The sequence below is a fragment of the Heliangelus exortis genome, chromosome 1 (genome assembly GCF_036169615.1).
Source record: "Heliangelus exortis chromosome 1, bHelExo1.hap1, whole genome shotgun sequence".
In the NCBI taxonomy this organism is placed as follows: domain Eukaryota; kingdom Metazoa; phylum Chordata; class Aves; order Apodiformes; family Trochilidae; genus Heliangelus; species Heliangelus exortis.
The window spans coordinates 149,031,353-149,052,731 of record NC_092422.1 but is presented as its reverse complement, the minus strand read 5'-3'; the positions used below and the strand labels follow the sequence as shown (position 1 = coordinate 149,052,731).

The 21,379-nt window shown below is 45.4% G+C and overlaps 2 protein-coding genes across 9 annotated transcripts in view; one reads left to right on the top strand and one right to left on the bottom strand.

The window, feature by feature from the left end:
• The window catches only part of CNOT4 (CCR4-NOT transcription complex subunit 4), a 78,699-nt gene extending 74,155 nt beyond the window's left edge, over positions 1 to 4,544 (top strand). For 4 of the 8 annotated variants that reach the window (XM_071732939.1, XM_071732937.1, XM_071732938.1 and 1 more), the window contains 2 exons: positions 2,294 to 2,506; positions 3,372 to 4,544. In XM_071732939.1, the coding sequence (XP_071589040.1) occupies positions 2,294 to 2,506; positions 3,372 to 3,673 (515 nt within the window). In that variant the 3' untranslated portion in view covers positions 3,674 to 4,544. The remainder of the gene's footprint in view (positions 1 to 2,293; positions 2,507 to 3,371) is intronic. The other 4 variants (XM_071732943.1, XM_071732942.1, XM_071732941.1 and 1 more) reach the window with 1 other exon arrangement.
• Positions 4,545 to 11,424: 6,880 nt separating this feature from the next.
• LOC139791120 (sushi domain-containing protein 3-like) lies at positions 11,425 to 19,550 on the bottom strand. Its single transcript, XM_071732935.1, has 5 exons — positions 19,008 to 19,550; positions 17,287 to 17,475; positions 14,458 to 14,593; positions 13,291 to 13,470; positions 11,425 to 13,028 (listed from the first exon to the last, which is right to left on the bottom strand). Exons 1-5 carry the CDS (start codon positions 19,183 to 19,185, stop codon positions 12,824 to 12,826), a joined length of 888 nt encoding a protein of 295 aa, XP_071589036.1. The 5' UTR covers positions 19,186 to 19,550; the 3' UTR covers positions 11,425 to 12,823.
• Positions 19,551 to 21,379: the final 1,829 nt, after the last annotated feature.

The window sequence follows — 21,379 nt, the reverse complement described above, 5'->3', positions numbered from 1 at the left end:
TTTGGGTACAGTCACACCTATGTCCAGAGGCTGGATTGCATCTGTGTGCTAAGTTGTTCCTAAAAACCTACCCTTAGTCTACTTTCTTGAGGCAGAGCTGCAGTTCTGTTACTGCTGCTTTCTTCCATAGCACTTAGAATTTTAACTTCTAGATGTAATATAATGCATGTAGTAGCAGGTGGGCTTTGGGGTTACTTTGACCTGTCTTGTCTTTGTTTATGGGAATGCTCAGGAGCTGTTTTCACGGTGTGTGTACACCTTACACTGTAGCCTGTGAGGAAGAGTGATTTCCCAGCCTCTGTCAGTGAGTGGGGAGTGACAGCAGTTATTCTGGAAGTGAACCTTCCAGAGTCTGTAGTCAAATGTATTCTGCAAACTTGCTCAGGCAGAGGATGTTTTTTTGTAGCACACCCTTTGCTATTATCCCTGTCCGTGCTCCATGCGCAGCATCATCCTGCCTGGCCACAGGCGTTCCAGGTGTCAGCTGCCGTCCTGCTATGTAGGGGACATTTATGCATCCAGATGGATGCTTGTGCTGGAGTAGTTGCTTTAGACATGCACAGGGGTAGAAATGAATGCATTGCTCCAGCATTCATCCCAGGCAAAGTGGATACAGCAGATTTACTTAGTAATTTGTTTTGAAGTTCCCCTGGTGACATGGACTTGCTGTAAATTGTGATTGAAGTTCCTTTCTAGTTCTGCGCTGAATTGCAGCATCTAATACAAAGTTTATTCTAAAAGAACCTCTGGCCTGGGGAAAAATTCTGCATGAAAGCACAGAATTTCAAGAACTTGCTCTTTTTCCCCCCTGCAGTTATAAAAAGGTAATTGCTTGAGACATCAGGTCTTCCTGAGCACTAAGCTTTCAAAAAATTACAGAGGCAGGTTTTGATAGCAAGTGAGACTGCGTTCTTGTCTCTCCAGCACAGAGAATTGCATGCTAGTGGTATTTTCTGGTTTTCCATGAAGACTTAAATCTCTTCCCCTGTTGATGAAGTAGCAATATTATATAGGCATCTCACTGTGACACTTCTGAGTGATGTCAAGGTCCTCTCTTCAATTAGGACAGGGAGAGATGGTTTTTTTTTCTTGCTAAAAAGTGGTTTAAGCTAACCTTTGTTAGGTAAAAAAAAAAAAAAAAGTTAGGGTTAGAGTTGTTTTTCTTTATATATATATATGTATATAAAAAAAAGGGGGGAAAAAAAGGTGTAAAGGTTTTTCTGACAGTGTACTGCCAGTGTTCTGCCCAACCCTTTCTTTTCAAATATGATTGACTAGAATTTAATGAAGTGTGAGGTTCTGTATTGGCTGATTAAACACTCGGATACTCATGTCTGGTTGGATGGATCTGCAACCTCATAGTATGTTCTAGACAGCATCTAGAAAGCACTTGTGAAAGTACTAGAAAGCACATCTAGAAAGGTTTGTGTTTGGGGATGGTTACTGTAATGCTAATGGCCACATTACCCTTTTATCCTTTTTTAGTACATATTCTGAAACATTCAGGCAAATAGTTGGGATTTGACTGTTACGGTGTTGAGCTGGTTTGCTTTTAACCAAAGTTTGGAGGATGTTGCCATGTTGGGTGTTATTCTGAAAGGTCTCTAAAGAATTTTCACTACTGTTCTTCAACTGCAAGAGGAAATTGCACTCCCTGCAACTTAATGAGAACCTAATTACCGTTTTCTTCGGAAGAACATCTGTAAGCTGTGAATGAGCAAGCTATAAAAAAACAAAAAAAACTTCTGTGCTATTCCTCGACCTCCCTGGTTTCTCATGTTCGGTTTCTATTACAAAGCCCTATCTAGCCTTTCTTCATTTTAATATACTTCAAAGAAAATTACACTTTTGGACCTCCTGCCCATTAATTAAACAGCCTAATTGGGTTATCTAGGTTGCATCAGAGGTATTCTCATAAAGGATCTGGTTGGTTTTCCCCTATTAATAGTAGAGGGAAAGCCACTGTGCCCTGGATATACTTGAGTCTCTGAACTTAAAAAATAAACAAAAAAAGGGGGGGAAAATATTAGTTGGGGGAGGAGTTAAATCTTTCTCCCACTCTTCATTTAAAACCTGCCAACCCTTCCAAGTGATTCATCAATCATATAAATATTGACACTAGTTCCTGGACAGGGAAAGTATTAAATGCTTAACTTAAAAAGTAAGAACAAAATCCCATACCCCACCAAAGAAGGAGATCTGTTTCTAACTTCAGCTTTTTATTTTTTTTTTTTTTTTTTTTTATCTTTCATTTTTTTTTTGTTTTGTTTTGTTTTGTTGGTAAATCTCCCAGACAACAGCAGTTCTGTAGAGAGTTTAAATATGAAGGAATGGCAGGACGGGCTAAGGGCACTTCTACCGAACATTAACATCAACTTTGGTGGACTGCCCAATGCTTCTTCCCCCTCCAACGCCAACCACAGTGTTCCAACGTCCAACACTGCCACCACCGACAGCCTGAATTGGGACAGCCCTGGCAGCTGGATGGACCCCGCAATCATCACAGGTAACCCTTTCTCACTCCTTCAGCTCTGCTGGCAAACCATCAAAATGGGTATTTGGCACAAATTGATTTACAACTGGAAAAAAAGCAAAAAAAAAAAAAAAAAAAAAAAAAAAAAAAAAAAAAAAAAAAAGTCAGTATGCGGTGGTCTCTTCCAGCTTCCATCTACAAAACCTCAAGGGTCCAGGAATTTTTTTTTTTCTTTTTAAATTTTTTTTTTTTTTTTAATTTTTTTTTTTTTTTTTTTGTGGAACTGCTAGGTTGTAACAAAACAATGTCAATTGCAATGCATGCCCGGAACCTTGGCAGGCAGCCAGGTGGATCAGTGCTGATCTGTAGGGTCAATGTAGGTGTCCCCTCTGCTGGATGGCATGTCCGGTATCGCGCCGCTGCTCCTCGGGCACTGAAGGCATTCACTGGGCTTTGGTATTAAAAAAGGGACATACTCCACTTGTTTATAAAGCTCTCTTTTATAAGGCTGTCTGGTTGTGTTTCCCTGTTAGAGAGGCTGAAGCATGATTCGAGTAGGCAGAGTAGGAGGTGAAGCATGCAGGGTACTGGTAGCTTGGTGCGGCAAGGTCATGTCAACATGGATGCAGTCCTCGTGCAGGACATTTGGTAGAAAAAGGTGTGTTTTATGAAAAAGTGCTCTGAGGGGGAACTTTCTCCACTCTGGATTTAATGTTAAGTGTTTTGCGGGCAGGGTAATTCTATGTAATAATGTAAAATGCATTCTGTGTACAAACTAATCACGTTTTCTCACTTTTGCTTTTTGTTAGGTTAAACTCGCCTCCTTCGTGCTCAGCTTATTGCTTCCGCTCTGACTTACTTGTTATCCCTGTTTTTTTTTTTTTTCTTCTCTTCCTAGGTATCCCAGCATCCACAGGAAACAGTTTAGACACCCTTCAAGATGACAATCCTCCACATTGGCTAAAATCTCTTCAGGCCCTCACAGAGGTGGACGGCCCCAGTGCAGCACCATCACAGACGCACCACAGTAACCCCTTCGGGACACAGATCCCTCTGCACAGAGCCAGTTGGAATCCCTACTCTCCTCCTTCAAATCCCACCAGCTTCCATTCCCCACCTCCAGGCTTTCAGACAGCCTTCAGACCCCCCAGTAAAACCCCCACAGATCTACTACAGAGCTCAGCGCTGGATCGTCATTAGGAAAGGAGGAAAAAGAAAAAGGAAACAAAAAAAAAAAATAAAAAAGAAAAAGAAAACCCAAAACGTTAGAAATGCAGGAAGTGTCCCGCCCTGACTCCTCCCCATGCCCGCCTACTGTTCCCTGTCATATCTTTCTTTCTGAAGAATCCAGTTCCTGATCAAACCTCCCCCCCAAATGCAATGCCATCACAGGGTCATGACTATTTTTTCGTTAAGTTTCTGCCAAGCCAGTGTTTGAAATACACTGTTTGAAATATTTTCTTACCATTCTAAGGGGGAAAAAAAAAAAGAGAGAGAGAAATCTAAATGCAGTCTCTGCTTAAGGAGAATATTACTGTCTTACGTCTTTTGCACATGAGTATTTCTGCCTAGTGGAAAAGTGTCAGTCTGCAGTAGGGGAAAAAATGCAATGCAGAATCAAATGCAGAAACTTTAAAAAGTATTTAATTTAAACGAATTTACTGAACATGTGGAGCAAGCAGTGGCCTGTGCATTCATTTTGCAGTCAGTGTGGCACTACACAGGGAAATTGCTACGTTGGTTTTGTTTTTTCTTTGAGAAGAGGATTTTACTGTGTCAGGTCAGAGTTTGACATGAAGTGTGTTGAAAGAGAAAACACTTATCTGTGAGTAACTGGCATGTTACTAAAGAGTGGTTTAAAGAGGGGAGCATAAGATTTTTTTCTTTAATTTTGGCTTTAGAATTAAACTTTAATGTTTTAAAAGTATTCACAGATTTAATACCTAGCATATACATAATATAATAAGCAGCTGAAACACGAGTGATATTTACTTCAGCCTTTCTGTCTCCTCTGTTAGTCTCTCTTTCTTTTTTTTTTTCTTTTTTTTTCTTTTTTTTTTCTTTTTTTTTTTTTTTGTTATTTAAAAAAAAACAACAAAGATTCACCTGAACAGGGCACTCTGGGATAGCACTGCATTGGGGCCACATGATCACCATCAGGAGCAACCTCTGACCTCCTCTGCCTGCAGCTTTTACTTAACCCTGTAGTTTCTGGACATTTGTGCAGTATTGAAAAGACAGGAAAAAAGAAACAGATAAATAAACATGGTTATAACCTGATGCTAAAACTAAAACCAAGGAAATGTACCTCTTTCTTCAGAATTAAAACTAAAATCTTAAATAAAACAGAAAACTTGATGATGACTTCATGTTTGCTTTTTGTTTTTTGTTTTTTAACTTGGATTTTTAATTTAATGCATCTCGTAAAACTGTATGTCATTGCTTGGGTTTTTTCCCCTGCTCATCTAAACTGGAGGTGCTTTTTCATGGAAATACCCCTTTGCATGGTGACTTCTGTATTGAAGGGTGGAAAAAGCATACAGGCTTCAAATTTTAAGGGTTTCATTGTTTTTATTCATGGCACTAGGTAGAGGCTGTCTCTAACCTTTATTGGTAGTATCCTGTTTCTGAAGCTTGAAAAACTTGTTTATACTTTCTGAATTAAATGCCATGGCACTTGGGACAGAGAGCCATGTCTGTGCAATAATGTGTCTGAAGGTGTGCCAGAGAATTCTAGTTACAACTCCCTGTTTCTGTCAGCATCCTCACTTAAAGGTGTGAAATATTGTCACTCCACTAAAGGGCATGAAGAGATCTTGACACACAGGAGGCCTCCAACAAGGTTTTATCATTCCAGCCAGGGGTGAAACCAGCAACCTTGTGATTGTAGTGCTGGGTTTACAGAGCTCATGAGGATGGCAGGAGAACCTGAAATCCTAGAGCTGCCCATGCAGAAGGGTTTCTCACCTGATGTCAGCTGAACAGATGAGGAGAGCTGGCTGCTCTCCTAAAATGTTTGCTGTTGGCAGGGGAAGGAATTCTCATTGCTGAGCTGGGGGCTGGGAGAGTGGCCTTTCCCTGCCCTGTATTGGTTGCTGGACAGGGGAGCCAGGCATTGAAACTGCATAAAGTGCCTCTAAATATCCTGCTCTGTACAATGTCATTTGTTGATGACAGCCGCCTTTTGCTCTTCCCTTACCTGTGCTGCTGCTGCTTAATGCTATGTTTGCCATCCGTGTGAAGGAGCTGCATGTGCTGTTTCTGGACAGGTATCGTGTCTGCAGATCAGTGCTTTCCCCCAGTTACTGGGGAGAATGTGCACACCCTTTGGTGCCAACACTGCCCTGCAAAGCAAGCAATGTTTGTGTCACCCAGTCAGCCCCTGTGCCATCCCCTGCTCTGACTGCTGGGGGTGGGAGGAGCAGCTCTGCCCCCTGGGACTGCAGGCTGGGCACCTCCTTCCCTCTGGCAGTGCTTGCTGCTGCCCCTGCTGGGGGTACAACCCCGAACGAACAGTCTGGAAGTGCTGGTGAAGATGCTGTGAGCTGCTTGCTTTTCCCCCCTCCCCCCCCCTGTTTTTTTTTTTTTTGGTTGGTTGGTTTTTGTTTTTTTGGTCCAGTTGTTAGACTGGACCTTTAGCATTTCTCTTTTAGAAGGACCTATTTTAGAAGGACCTTTAGCATTAGACCTTAGACCTTCCTGACAACAAGCAGCTGTAACTGCTTCCTGGGTACCACAGCAATTCCTGAAGCTGCTGCTGTTGCTGTTGGTTCTTGATGCTCCTTGCCTCAGTTTGGGATGTGCTGGGGGAAACCTGTGCCCATGGTCTGCTGACATTAAAATGTTGGCTTGAGGAGAGGGCTTGTTCCCTGCTGCTTGTGTATTTGGCCTACAGACAAACTCTTGGCCTTCAGGAGAAGGTTTACAACTAGAATTTTTTTCTTTAGGGTACTCCCCAACCCCAGAAAGACTTGGTGGATAACATTGGTGTTACAACAATCAGTTATGACATCAGTGTTCAGTTGATGTGTGGAGGTGTAGTTTTTAGCCTAGTTTTAGATTTATCAGCTGTCTGATGCTGCACCCACCCCAGGTGGGAAGGAACCTGACATTTTCACTCTGTTAACTGTGTGGAACACAAGTTTCTTCTGAGGGTTTTGTTGTTGTTGACCGATTCTTTCTACAACAGAAATTCTGCTTTGTCCATGTTACCATCTCAGTGCAGGGGCTGTTCTTTTGTATATTGTAGAGACACTTGCAGCTTTTCCTTGCATTAAGGTAAAAATAGTGCTTGATGAAAAGGCTGGTGACCCAGGACTAGCAACATATTTAGTAGATGGTGTCTGCTGAAGATGAAACTGGAGAAGGAGGATGGACCAGACTCCTCAAAAATGGATAGAGATGTGTGCTGAGGGAAGGCAAGCAGTTGTTAGCCATGAAAGTATTGGTTCAAGAGGTTGTGTTGCATTTTCAAAGAATTCTCAAGTCAAGCATGGTAATTTGGGAGCCAGCAGAGCTGGACTGATACTAAGGGTTCCTGTCTGCCTTTTTTTCTTTTTAATACCTAATAAGAGAATGATGTTTCTGTGGATTATAGCAAGGAGTATGTCACCTTCTAGGTAAGGTGAAGAGCCATTGCATAAATTCCTTTCCTTTGCTTTTATAACTTCCATTTCCTACTTGCAAGTCAAGTGTGAGCAGGTAAATGCCCTTAGAAATGCAGTGGTTTGACACAGCTGCACTAAGCATAATTAAAACACCATTGGTGGCTTCCATGACAGTTTTTATTAATGAAGTTGAGCTTGTATTCTAGTTCTTGAACTGCAAACTTTTATTTTCCTTCCCCTCCATCATAGATCCTCTTGTCCAAAAACTTGGGATTTTTTTCTTATATGCTCCTTTAATCACAGGAATTCAAGATGTTGAATTTTAGTGAAAATGCAGAGTGATTAGGTTTTCTTGGGGTGGCTCTGTGTATGTGGTTTGGATTTTGTTTGTTTCGGTCTTGATGTTTTTGGGGGGCTTTTTGGCTTTGTGCTCTTGCTTGTTCTGTTTTGGTTTAGGTTTTTTACAGTTTGGTAGAGCTGGCCATGCAGTGGTGGAGATTTTTGGCTGGAACACCTTTTTTTTATTTTTTTTTATTTTTTTTCTCCTCGGAGGAAGAAGGAAGATGAGAAAAAATACACTTGAAGAGACTGTAGAACAGTTACCTTGGTGCTGTTCATTTGTTCCTCTCCTCAGGGTGTGTGTAAGTTGCCTTAAGTTGCAGAGGAGCTTAGGTTTGGTGTTGGTCTCCAGCCTACTTAAATCCTCTGCATGTCAGGTGCTGTATTGCCTGGGATTAGTTCCTTCAGGGGAAAGCTGTAGTGCTGGAATAAGAATTTGCTGCTCAGAACTGAGGTGTGTCAAGAAATGCTGAGAGGTGGCACAGTGAAGGGTTCTGAAGGGTTAGGGGACTGGAGTGGCACTCGAGTGCCACGTCAAGGGGTTGTAGGTACTCCTGACTTCCTGAGGGGGATTAATTCTCATCCAGCCCAGCTGCCAGTGATGTGAATTTTCAGTGCACACAGAGCAAATAATGTGAAGTGCCACTTTGATCTGAATCCATGCATTAGAAAGTAGCTGTTGCTTTACATCTTCCAGCAGTGTCTGGCCATGTGGCTAGCTGGAGAGGTGCTTTCCATGTCACTGATTTAGTGCCACGTTTAACCTGAATGTGGATGTAGTAACTTTAAGAAATTCTACAGCTCCTTCCTCTTTGCCCAAAACTCAGCATCTCTTTTCCCTACTTTGGAATGTTCCACTGATGGGAAACAGCTCTCTGTCTTCTTCTGTTTGTAGCTGTGACTCTAAACAAAGCTCCTAAAGAGGAAAAAGGTATTGTCATAACTTGGAGATTCAGTGTAAGAAATTGTGTAATCTTAGTATGCTCTGATCTATGTATGAGAGTATTGTGTATGAGCAAGATCTTCTTTTTCCCTTTTTCTGGGGTTCATCTTGGCCCTAGGCTTACTGCTGTTGTGTTTATGTGGCAAAGTGCAGGCTCCAGAGGTAGAAATTTCCAAATGAGGTTCTTGGCACACAAATACAGGGAGCTTAGAGTGAGTTATGGGGATGCAGGGGTCTGAATTGCTGCAAGGTAGATGTTTGAGGTGAATTGGGTAAACTGTGGCAGCAACACATTGGTTACTGGCTTTGCTGATAAAAGACACTGCTTTGGGGTGGTCTGATGCAGTGATACTAGGTGTGGAAGGCATTCGAACAGGGGTTGTGTCACTATGGATGAAAACAACACAGAAAAGCCCTTGTTAAACTGAAGCCAATGGGAGAATGATCTTCCTGACCCATGGTGGTCACAAGGAGGCCACCTCCTGCAACACAGGTGAGGTGGAAAAATGGAATCTTTCATTGGGATGCAATCATCACACAGACAGTGTTGCTTTCTCCCATGGAATTTTGCTAGATTACTATTTCTTTCTGCCAGTCCTCAGATTTAATGTCTGACAAATATCTCTCCATTTCAGAGCTGCTTAGAGGGCAGGACTTGCTCAGCTCTCCTTTTTACCAGCACGGTGACACGTGAAATGGTGGTGTAGAAAGCTATGGAGGGTGGCTGTTCTTTTGAAGATGACATTTAGAATCCTTTTGTAGTTTCATGGCTTTAACACTGGAATGTAATGGGTTACATTAACCTTGCCCAGATCTTCATAGAGGGTCTGAAACCTCTTCTGTCAGCACTGACAGACCTAGGAGGCTGGAATGCTGAATTTCACTGAAGGATTTGAAGTTGTAACCAAAACTTCTTAAGCTCTTTCTGGATGAGCACGCAGGTTGAGGTTTCCAGTGTGGTATCTGAAGCTTAAAATCTCGTTGTAAAAACCAAAACAACAGACAGCTGAGAGTGCTTCCTCTCTTTGTTCACACACTGAGCAGAAAGTGACTGGGAGGTTTGCCTGGGACAGAATTGGCTCTGAGCTGGCCTTGCAGATATCTCTGTCCCCTTTCAGATGTTTTCCTCCAGTTCCAGGATCTGCCTTTCTGTTGGATGGTGCAGGTATATAGTTAAAATAAAAAAACCAAACATAAATGTGACATGTGATGTGTTGAGTAACAGGATATTGCATTTGATGTTGCATAAAGCATTACAACTAAACCTCTTGGAGCTTCAGCTTCCCAGTAGGGATGCCAGGATCTTAGCTGGAAACCTCCTTCCCTAGCCTGGAGAAAGCTGGAGTTTCCCTGGTGATCTGCAGGGGGGGAACCGTGGGGAAGGGCAGCACCTTGTGTGCTTCTCTGGTGAAGAAAGGTTGGGGAAATGATGCTCCCAACAGGAACCCTTGAGTAATGTAGTGAGGATGTGTGGGATTATAGGCTTGTGAAGTTTGTTTCTTCTTGTTTAAAAATTACTTAAATCTTCTACATGGTTACCTTCCTTCTTCTTCCTCTTCTGGCACATAAATGCAAAGAGTGCTTCTTGTTGCTTTACTGATGGTGCCTTCCTGTGGCACCTCTGGCACCCACCTGTGGCTCCTCTTAACTTGGCTCCTTGCCATGCTGGTCTAAAGTGAAAAGGAACTGAGGTAAAGACTTAGGAGTTGTTGGGGAAACTTCTGGTAGAGTTGGGCTTCCTGCCCTTAACCCACCTTTCTTCTTTTGGTTTCAGTCTCCTGCAAGCTTGAGGTGACTTTCGAGGAAGACCTGGCTGTTCTCTTCCCTGGTGGAGGAACTTGGCTAAGTCTGCCATGGCTTGGGGTTCAAATTTTTGTGGTGGAAAGCTTAAGTTTGCATACACAAAAAAGTCAGGAAAGTGTTACACCAGGGAAACTTGTCAGTTTTGTCGAGTAGATAATTTTTTTGAATGTCGGTTGTATAAAATGCTTTTTTGAAGTTGATTGTTTTCTCTGTATGAAAAACTACTATGCCAGGTTTTTGTTGGAAATGCTGGCTTTTTGTTATAACGCTTCAAAATCAGCAGCTTTCTGGACATGTTTGGCAAAAGGTGGGTTTTTCTGTATCTAAAATGTGAGTTGTTTCAGTGTTCAGTGAAAGCAGGTGTCAATCTCTAATTTTATGTAGCAAAAAATCTCACTTTTGTTTTTAAAGCCTCACTCAGATCCAAAGAAATAGCGAACTGTCCCAAATGTACATTTTTAATAAAAAGCTCTTGGAAGAGAAGGGGATATTATAGTGAGGTTTTTTTTTTTTTATAGTGAGGTTTTTTTTTTTTAGTGAGATTCCTTAAAACATAGCAAGGGAGAGGAAAAGAAGGAAACAGACAGGAAACATTTAATTCCCATCCCCATCAGTTTCCCTTCTGGGTTTTGGGGTTGGTTTTTTTGGTTTTGTTTTGTTTCCATGATTTTTGTCTCCTAACAAGATGACTCCTTCCTCTATGAACAAGAAATTGTTCAGGGCAGATCCTGGCTGAATCCCTGTGCATGAAACCTATTTTTATGAAACAGAAGTGGAAGGGCAGTCTGTGGGTTTGGCACCAATGAAGTCGTGAGAGCCCAAAACACTTTGTGTGAATTCACATCTGACCCCTGAGTGTGGAGCACCTTTTCCACAGAGAGTTTGGGCACTCTTGTGAGCATCTTCCAGGAGACAGAAGCAGCTTACCTGGAAGCAGGATTATTGCCTTCCATGGGTGTTAGACTTGGCTGAAAATAGAGGGAGGAGGAAAAGGTAAAGGTGGGATAAAAACCCAAAGGGAAAGGCAGGGCAGGTCCTCTTTTTCTTGTCCCTTCTACAGCTTTGGTTGTATTATGGAGAATAAAAGTTTGTTGTTTGTTTTTTTTTTTTTCTCATGGTGCAGCTGCTGGTAAATGGCCACTGCAGGCATCAAATGTAGCAAAGTGTAGAAGTTTTACTACCTTCTCCTTCCCCCATCAAATCCAGCCCCAAAACCATACTTTCCATAGCTTGGTGGTGCGAAAGGAAGACACAGGAGCTGAAATGGGGAGATATTCCTTTATTATTATTATTATTATTAGAAATACAAAAAACCAGTTTCCCCAGCCTTCTTTCTGGGGATGAATTGCCAAGGTTCCCGTGTGTCCCCTCATGGGTCCTGCCTTATCACAAATGCTACCTTGCATCTTTTAAGGCTTCTTTCCTTGAAGTGTGATGCAAACATTGATAGGAAATCAGCAGACTAAACCTCCTAGCCTTGGCAGCAGGATTGTTTTGACTATCCTTGTTTGCATCCTTGAGCACTGGATGGCAGGTGATGCCTGGGGAGGGAGGTTCATATCCTGGCTGCTTGCTCTTATTCCCTGCCCCATGCATGCAGCTGCCAACACCTCTTCTGACTGACACTGAGATGTCTCCTGAGACCCAAACAACATCTCTGTGCACATATGATGTGAAGTTACTCAACAAGCCCTGTGTGCCCAGACTGTCAGGCATGCAATGTAGGCATAGGTCTGTCCTGTGGTGGAAGCGGGGGCCGAGGTGCCCTGAAACTGCTGTCCAGGGACTGCATGCAGAGCCTGGAACACGTCCCTCTGTTTCCACACAGGAAATCCTAGGCAGATACATGGGTGTCATTGCTTTCTGAATGCTTAGGCCAAGCTCTTCTGGTGTTGCTGCAGGTCCTGATACACCTGATGTGCATTTCTAATGCAGGGCGAAAGGGATGAAAACCCCTAAGCTGGTGCTGGTTTTCTTTTTTTCCAAAATGTCCCAGGCCCTTTGTATTAAAGATAAATTCATGTTTTCCTCTTGACTGGCTATCTTTGCATCCTTGTCAATGCATCTTGTAAGTCTAAGATTGTCTGTATAGAAATGGGAGGATATGCTGAATTCTGAAGAACAACAACAAAAACCTTTAAATCTCAGCCTGCATTCAAGTGCAATGAATTGTAAATGCTTTCAATTATCTAATGACATAGATTCCCTGTTCCTGGTAACTGGCTGTCTTCACTTTCAGCCTTTAAAAGAGCCCTGTGCAGAAAATCAGACTCTCGTGTTTAAAATCTGAAAGTCTGCACAAGCTCAGCCTGTAGGTTAAGCTGGAGCTGCTTGGACATGGCCCTGTGCATCTCACTAAAATGATCAATTAAGCTTGTAATGCAGGAACTTCTGCTTGAATTTTGCTTGTCCCCTTCTGGACATAGATGGAAAGAAATAGGAGGATTATATAAAAAATACTTTCAACATGGAAGTGTGGCAAGTTTTCTCCATTTGAAACCACAGGTGCATTAATTTGCTCTTGTGAAATTCTTTCATGAGCTCTGCAGAGTTTCAAGGAACTGATGGTGTTAGAAGAAGAAAAAAAAAAAAAAGGAGGAAGTTAAATGGCAGTTTAAATCTTCAAACCAGCCCCCCAGACTTGTTGGAGAACTTAAGTTACTCATAGCTTCTGTAGTAGAGGGGGAGCAGGTCCCTCGGGAGGTCTGCAGGGCAGGGCATGGCAGGCAGCGGTCTGCTGTGGGGTGGCTGGTTGGGCCTGGTGCTGATAAGTGGTGTCCCAGGCTGTAATACCAGCTGGGGTAAGATGAGTGCTTCAGGGTCCCAGCTCTGTAGGGGCAGCTTTGGCAGGTTTTCAGGGCTCCTGGTAAAGTCAAGAAGGAGAAAGAAGGTGCTGCAGTACTATGCTGATGGGAGCCTGCAACCCACCCGGGTGATGCTGAGGCAGAGCAAAGGGGAGCCCTGGTTCCCTCTTTAAGTGAGGATCATGTGGGAGGGTGAGGCAGGGATCTGCTTAAATGTGAGCTTTTGCATCTGGCTGCTCCTGCCTTCAGGGGGTCAGGGAGAAGATCTTGCCCCTGTGTGAGGAGCTGGAGGGAGAAGGACGGTGCAGGGCTGAGCTGTACCTTTGGAAAGCCAGGTTACTGGGGCCTGAGAATGCCCCTGGGAACACGGAGCTGGAGTGGGCTGAGAGGTGGTAATCCCGTCGGTGGTAGTGCTTCAGTCTCCCAAAAGCATTCCTCCTCCTCTCGGGGGCAGAAGGGTGCTGTTTCCACCCTCCTCTGACTTTCCTCCTGTGCTGCTGCCTGCAAGGTGGAGAGACACCCATTGCAGATGCTTTCTTTGCATCTTTGGCTGTTTTCATTTACCCATCTGAAAAGATTTGACACGTTTGTATCCTAAACCAAGGTTATCACCCAGTGGTTTTGCTGCTCCCTCCACAACCAGAGGAAAGCACCAAAGTTGTTTCAGTCCTGCAGAAAAGGTGTGCAGGTGAGGTTGGACCAGTGAGGCACCAGGGTGGGGGAAGGACAAAGCACTGGGGAGAGGTATGGATAATGTCTGCTAAAAAGTGGAGATGTTCTCTCATGGAGGTTTGGTTGTTTTTTTTTTTTTTCAGTCTTTGTACTTTTGGGCTTCTCCTAATAGGTAATTATGCTCTGGGCTAAAGCTGCATCCTTGGTAGGCTTTTGCGTGGTGCCTGTCACTGCAATCCCTTGTCGAGGATACCACCACTGGCAAAAACCAAGGAGGTCCCACTAGACAGTTACTCTGGATACACAGGGAAGTGCAGCTGCAGAGATGCTACCCTGTGAGCATGCTCCTGGCTGGTGGCACCTCTGCTCACCCAGCCCTGCTCCTCACCCTGGCTTCTCTCCCAGTCCTTCACTGAGGAGGGATGTTCCTCCTTCCCCCTCCAGCATCCGCTGAAATTAGCCTTGGGAAAAGGGGTATTACCACCGCCTAGCCTATCCTCTATATGTTGCCTGCTTTGTTTTGTTTTATTTTCCCTTCTGTTATGGAGGGAGTTTTGTTTTGGTTTTTTTTCCTTAATCTAGCTTTGCAGGTTTTCTTGCAGGAAACCTCTCTTGCAATCACCACTACCCCCCCCAAATTGATTTCCCCCCCCCCCCCCCCCCTTTCTTCCTCGGGGCCAAACATCCCTTCGTTTTAATTACGGGTGTCTCAGCAGATGGCAGCAGCGGCTCTCCTTTAGCTCCAGAAACCCCGGGCTGCTCCTCTCCCCCCACCCTAATTACTTCTCCCCCCATACACAGACTTTCCCTACTCACCCCTCTCGGTTTCTCCTCGCCCTATCCCGCCAGCAGCAGACGGCGAAGGAGACGGAGAGTGCCAGGATCACGGCCCCGCTCAGCAGCGAAGCGGCCACCGCGGCGCGGGATCCGGTGGCCGAGGGCTGGGGGGCGACTGCGGGGCAAGAAGGGGGCGAGGGTGAAGCGGGGGAGGGGGGTGCGACCCCCCCCATCCCCTCACCGGCCCTGCTCTCCCCGTTGTGGATAACCTAAAGTTAAGCTTCAGGGTGTAATAGGTATTAAAAGATACTTTGAAAAGTTATGGGGGATGCTGTGCCGGCTCAATAACCGAGAAAGTTGGGGGGGAGCAGGAGAGGGGGAAATGTGGCACTCAGTGCCATGGTCTGGTAACTGCAGCGGGAGTGGATCAAGGGTTGGACTTGATGATCTCTGAGGTCCCTTCCAACCCAGCCAATTCTATGATTCTATGAAATCGTATTGGCTTTTAATGTTTTCTTCAGGTCGTTAAAGTAAAATAATCAGGTAGAGCAGAAAACACCCGAAGTGTCTTGCTTGCATAACAGTAGCACGAACTGAGCCCTGAATCAAAGATTCAGGTTTTCTTTAACACGAATATACATAACATATATATATATATATGCTATATATATATATATACCCATATATACATAACATATATTTTACTGAAGGGATCTGTGGGGAAAAAAATAAATGTAAAATAAAAAGTTGAAAGGCAAAAGGGTTTTTTTTAAAGGAAAAAGAGTTAAGGAAAAAAAGTTAAGTAAAAAAAAAAAAAAGGAAAAAAGGTAAAAAAGGAGAAATATTTAAAAAGGAAAAAAGTTTAAAATGGATTGCTGAAGCATAAGTATTTGAAAGGAAACTGGGCTTGTAAAATTAAAAAAAATATTCCTTGGAAACTTTGATGGACATGATCATAGAAGGACAGTATTATTTGGGTTGGAAGGGGGCTTTAAGGGCCATCTAGTCCAACCCTGCTGCAGTGAGCAGGGACATCTGCAACTGCATCGAGTTGCTCAGAGCCCTGACCAACCTGACCTTGAATGTTCCACCACCTCTCTGGACAACCTGTGCCAGTGTTTTACCACCCTCACTGTTAAAAAATAGCCACTTCCTTCAGAATTTTCTTCCGTGGGTTGATGGTCAATCAGAGTCTGTGATCTCTACCTGCCCTAAGATGAACATCCAGAACCAGCAGATAAATTACATCATGATTAAGCTGTCAAGGAAACTTAAGTGATGTTTACATTGTAAATATATAGAGTTAGGGATTTAACTCCCAGCCCAAGGGCAAAATAATATGCAAGAATTCACTAACATGTGCAAAGATTTTATGTCTAGGTTTTCAAAATAATAAACCACACAAACTTTAGAACCCCAACCTAGTGACCCTTGCAAAATAACCAGACTAAGACTTCTGAAAGAACAGATTTGCTTTGTGTTTCAAAGAGAACAAGTAGGGATTTTTTTTTTCAGAAAGCCATCTTAAGAATTTTTTTTTTCTTTAGGAACTCATGGCGTGGTTTAAGGTTTGGAATGGGGTTTTTTTATTGTTGTCTGAAGTGTTTATTTTTCATTAAGCATTGCATAAACTGCAGCCTCTGTTTAGAGCTGAGAAGACAAGGTTTGCTAATGAGCTTAATGAATGTTTTACTACAGGAGTACCTGTAACCTGCTGTAACTGTGTTTATTGCTTTTATATTGCTGTGTTTACTTTTATGAATGAAAGACACTCACTGATTGTGTGTCACCTGGTTTTCCAGCTTTGAACTGAGGCAAATTGATTTATTTTTGTTCTTATTTTTAAAGGGCAAGTTGCTGCCTGGGGTGCTTCTGAGGTGAAGTACTTGCAGGCATGTCCTACCATTGCAGCACTTTGTGTTTATAATTTGACTTCCATGAGATGGTACCTTTTAAAAATAGATTTGTTTTGTTGGCTTTTGAGCAAGTGAGAGAGAAGCAGCAAAAGCAAATGTGGCAGACCTTTTCCATTCCAACCTTTTTTTTTTTACCCAACTATTGCACCACAGGCTTGCCCATAAAGTGTTTCTGAAAGGGCACCATGGGGGGTTTTATTTCTCAATGTCTGGCATGAGGAATACAGTTCATGCAGAAACTATATGGCATTTTCAGATTCTGTGGTTTCACTAGAAGCTGCAAAAATATGTAACTTTCTTAGGGCAGTTTTCCTGAAATGATTTTATATATGTACAGAACCCAGAGTGTGTGAGAGGAAGCTTTTAAAGCAATAAACTTTGTTTCTTCAACATTCAGCTTTTCCTTCCCTATGAGCTCGTGACACAGAACATGGGAGGGCTCTGCATGTGCTTCCATAAGCAGCACCTGCTGGGTTATAACAGAGTTCAGCTTTCCACCTGCTGAAAACTTTGGGCTGTGTCTAGGAGTTCCTCTGCCTGATACCCAGAGCTGGGCATCAGCAGGTACCAGGCTTTGGCCCAAGATGGTGTCCTCTCTACTGGTTACTGGGAGTGAGATAAGGCCTGGTTATCTGCTGAGCTGATGCCAGGTGAATTCATCCCTCTGTCAACCCCTCACCCTGTGTGGCTCATGAAACACTGATGCAGGGATCCTGCTGGCATTTCACCTGTGACAGTTACAACCAGCCTGGTCAAGCTGGACCTCCGCTGTTCCTTTTTGGGGTGCCGGGGCACCTCACCTCCTCCTCCTGCCCTTGCCACCTTGGCCAGAATGAGGAAATCCCCACGCAAGGGGCTGGTGGCTGCACCTCCCCTCCCGAGTTAGCAATTAGGTGGCACCCTGTTGAGACACAAGACACAAGGGGCTGGGTGATGAGGGCAGGCTCCTTACCCTGGCAGTGGGGTGGAGGGTGGCTCCAGGACGATGCGCTCTCCCGGCGGAGACAGGACAGCCTCTCACTGCCCACCAGCTGGTACCCCTCCTGGCACCAGTACACAAGGACCGAGCCCAGGGAGACTCCTGAGCCTCTGTCCACATAGTAGTGTCCATGGCGTGGTGGTGGGAGAGCCGTGCAGGGTGCTGGGGGAGAAGGGGAGACACTAAGTGGAGGTGATGGCATAAGCCCCTGCCAGTGATGCTTTTGAAAAGGCTGCCCAGCCATCACTCCTGCAGGTCCTGCAAGTCTCTGAAATGTTTCATGTAATCCTAAAGGACAGATGTAGGGAAGTCTACCAGCTTTATCTGGAAATCAGTCTTCTAGTCGCAAACTCTGCAACATGAGTGGCTACTGAATGGTGGAAGTGGGACTGGAAAGAAAGGTGCAGATTGGGACAGGGTCCAGAGCTACTCTTGGTGGGGAAATGAAGAGGGCAAAAATTTTTTAATACCCTGATATTCAGGGAGAATATTACTCAAATGGAATTCAAAGCAGTGAAAACACTATACTATAAAGAGATTTTTTTTCCATGCCAGCCTTTAATTTTTTTTCCTAATTTATTGCCCATAACTCAGTTGACCTGCTTAGATCCATCCTTTCTGCATTGCATCCTTTGGATCTTTAATGCTGTCCTTGTTCCAGCTTGCTGAAGAAAGTACGGGCAGAAATGTGCTGTGTCTAGCTTAGGGGGAACTTTCAAGGGTAATTCAGAGTACAGCAGTGAAGCTGATGTGGGAGAGGTTTGTTTTGCTTCTGCTTTTGTTGAGATAATGTTGGCTTCTTTTCCAAAGGGGTAGCAAGAAGCAAATCAGGCTGCATAAGATCATACTTTCTTCATGTCTGGCAATACTGTTAACAGGCAGTGGAGATGTCTGTATGTACAAAATCAGTGGTGCCAGGGAGGATGCCTGGATTCCTGGACAGGATCTGTTTGTTGTACAGTTAAATTATCCGGCACTGGCTAACACCTTTCCCAACAATCCTTCACCACCATTTGTAGATAAAGTGGCCCAGGGATTGTTCCCAGCAGGCATTTTGGTAACAACAGTTCATAAAGGTTTGGGAAGGTAAAGGGTTCAATAGTATGGCATGGGCTGTCCTGTGCTGCTGCCCTCACATGGAGGTGGGCAGGTTGTCTGCTCTGGGTGTGCAGTCACCCCATGGTGGACCCAACACTGTGTCCCTACTGTGATCCATGCTTTGGTCTAGGAAGCAGAATGAAGAAATAGCCACCTTCAGCATTCGGTGATTGTGTGCTTTTAAAAAATCTCCATTCCTCATTTCTTCCTGAGGGTTGAAGCTCAGCCCTCAGGGACAGGGATGTGTTCAGTGAGCCTGTGGTGTGGCCAGGCAGCTGGCCCATCATGATGTGCACAGAGGTTAACATGGAGAAGAATTTTACTCCTAAAGGAAAACATTCACACATTCTATTTTCCTCCCTGTGACGAGTTACTTTGCCTCTGACATTACACCTCTCCCGGATCCTAGAAGCTCCTCTGGCCAAGAGGACCACATAAAGCCCTTCAACCACTACAGGTGCCTGAGGCATGTCTCCGTGCCCCCCAGGAAAAGCACCATCACCAGCCTGTCCCCATGCCCTTCGCCCGTCACACCTGCACTGTGGAGCCCCAGGCAGCACCACAGAGGACGAGGCGGCGGTCGCTCGCTCAAGTACCTGAGATGTTGCTGTGCGGATCGGTCCCGTTGGCAATGTCTCTGGGCAGCCCCTTTTTCACGTGTCCTGCCCCGGGCGAGGCGGTCCCGGACCCCACAGCATCACTCCAGGGAAAGCTCAGGCAGCCCCAGAGCAGCAGGCAAAGGGTGGTGCATTTCCCAAACCTTTGTCCCGTCATGGTTTGGGAAAACACAGCATCGTCGGCTGCCCGTCACAACCGAGTGCCTGCGATTTCCCTTTGCTTCTGAGCAGGGGTCAGCTGGGCTCTTAGGGCATTAAGCCTTGAGCAGCAAAGCTACAGCCGCTCTCCCCCCGGGGCTCGCCTCTCCGCTTCGCCACAAGCCCCGCGTCCCTGCTCCCACCACTGCCAGCCCCGCTCCCGCCGCCCGGCTGAGAGGCTCCGAAGCCCCGCGGAGAAACCAGGCATGGGAAAGGGAGTGAGAAGCAGCAAGCGTCCAGGATCCATCTTTCACAGCTCCCTCCTGCAGGCACTGGCTGTCGCCATCTCTCCGGGTGCTGGAGCTGCGCATCAGGCACCTTCCTTCTCCTCTACCTACCAAAAATCCATGCCCAAGCTCACTGCTGAGATTCCTGAGCTGGAGACCCTCCCATCCTCGTCTCTTTCTTCCCATCAGATCCCAGGGGCTGATTTTCTGTGAACAGCAAGGAAGTGGGATGCCTGCCACAGGAATCAATAGCAGCAGCTCTGCCAGCTTCGTCTCTGCGGGAACCTGAGAGAAATCTCTTTTCCCTTTCCCTTGGAGTTCCCTCTGTGTGGCATCTCTTTGCTGTCCCTTCAGGCCCCGATGTTTTATGATATTTTACAGCTGGAGGGGATGCGTTAGTGACCCTCTCTTGCCTCCTGGGATGGAGGTTACTCTTACTGCCCCTACCTGCCTGGCCATTTGTGCACACCCAGGGAGAAGTGAGGTGTCCTGCATTGCCCAAGCATTTGAGATGCTGAGGTTTTGGTGCAGGCAGTGCCAAGGCTTTCCCCAGCAGCCAGTGGGACTTTGCAGGGTTTTTTTGATCATTCCCTGCCCTGGCTGTCCTCTCCCCTCCTTGAACCCCCTCAAGCCCTCCTCATCCTGTGCGTATCCTTTACCCCTCTGGTCCTGCATTGTTGCTTGTCCTGGGGCAACCTGGGACTTCCTGCAGGTATGAGGGTTACAGCCCTGGCCACTATTCATTTATAGCTTTGGCACAAAGACGGGTGGCTGGGTGTGAGAACATTTGCAAGTGCTCACAGCTTGGCAGGGAGATGTTCTGGCTCTGCGGGTCCATTTCTGTTTGTCTCTCTTTTGTATCAGCAGCCTGTAGCTGCAGCCAATGTGCTTAGCTGAGCGTGGCTGCCAGAGTGGATCTGGGGGGCCAAGATGTTGCCTTGGATGTGTGGGCAGCTCCAAAACCAAACAGTGGTCTTATAGTCTTTTTGTGATTTACTGTGGTACATAAAGGGGAAATTAACATGTCAGATGGAATTAAACCCCTGGCCCATCCCATCCTGGGGTTGCAGCCAAAGGAGTCTGCAGCAAGGAGGGGAGCTGTGGAGCCAGGCAATGCTCTGACCCTCCTTGCACTTGCAGAGGGGTCTCCTGCGGGCATTTGGACCTGGGAACACCTTAATCCTACCCTGTCTGTTTATTCATCTGTCTCTCAGACACTCCCTTTTAGTTTCAGCTGTGCTGGTACCTCTCTGGGCTTCCCTCCAGGGGATTTAGTGTCTTTGTCAGGAAAACCTGTTTCAGCCTCCCATGACTCATAATAATCTTGCTCAAAAACTACTTTAATTTCTTCTCTTTCCTGGTTAATCCTTCTTAAACTGTGAGCTTTCCATGGTTCCCCTTGGAGAGCAGGCTGAGGAGGATGGGTTTCCCTCAGCTCAGTGAATGTTGCTGGTTTCTTGTCTGGGGGGTTGTGGTTTTTGTTTTCTTTTCTTTCCCGTCTGACTGCAGGGGATTTGCTGTTTGAGTATGGAAGATGAGCTTCGAGGCAGGCTGGGCCTGGCCTTGGACCAAGCCCCTGGTGCAGACAGAGTCACCTCTGGGAGCTGGGTTGCAGGCAGACCTTGGGGCACTGGGGATGCACCCACTGGGTCAGACAGGACCAACCCTCAATTGGCTCCTCTGCCAAGCTTGAGCCTCCTGCTGCCTGTGCCTTCTCACAGGGGGGCTTGCAAGGTGCTCCCACCATAGCCAGTGGCTGGGGAGACAGTGGGAAGGGTGATGGGGAGTGTCCTCTGCTCCACTCCTGCTGTCAGATGTGCCCCAATGAACAGCTGGGGATTGAGCTCATGCCACAAGTGTGGCCTCCAGCGTGGGCCAGCAGCAGAAAGTTCTGTCACATGAAGGGGCTCAGCAAAAGCCCAGGGA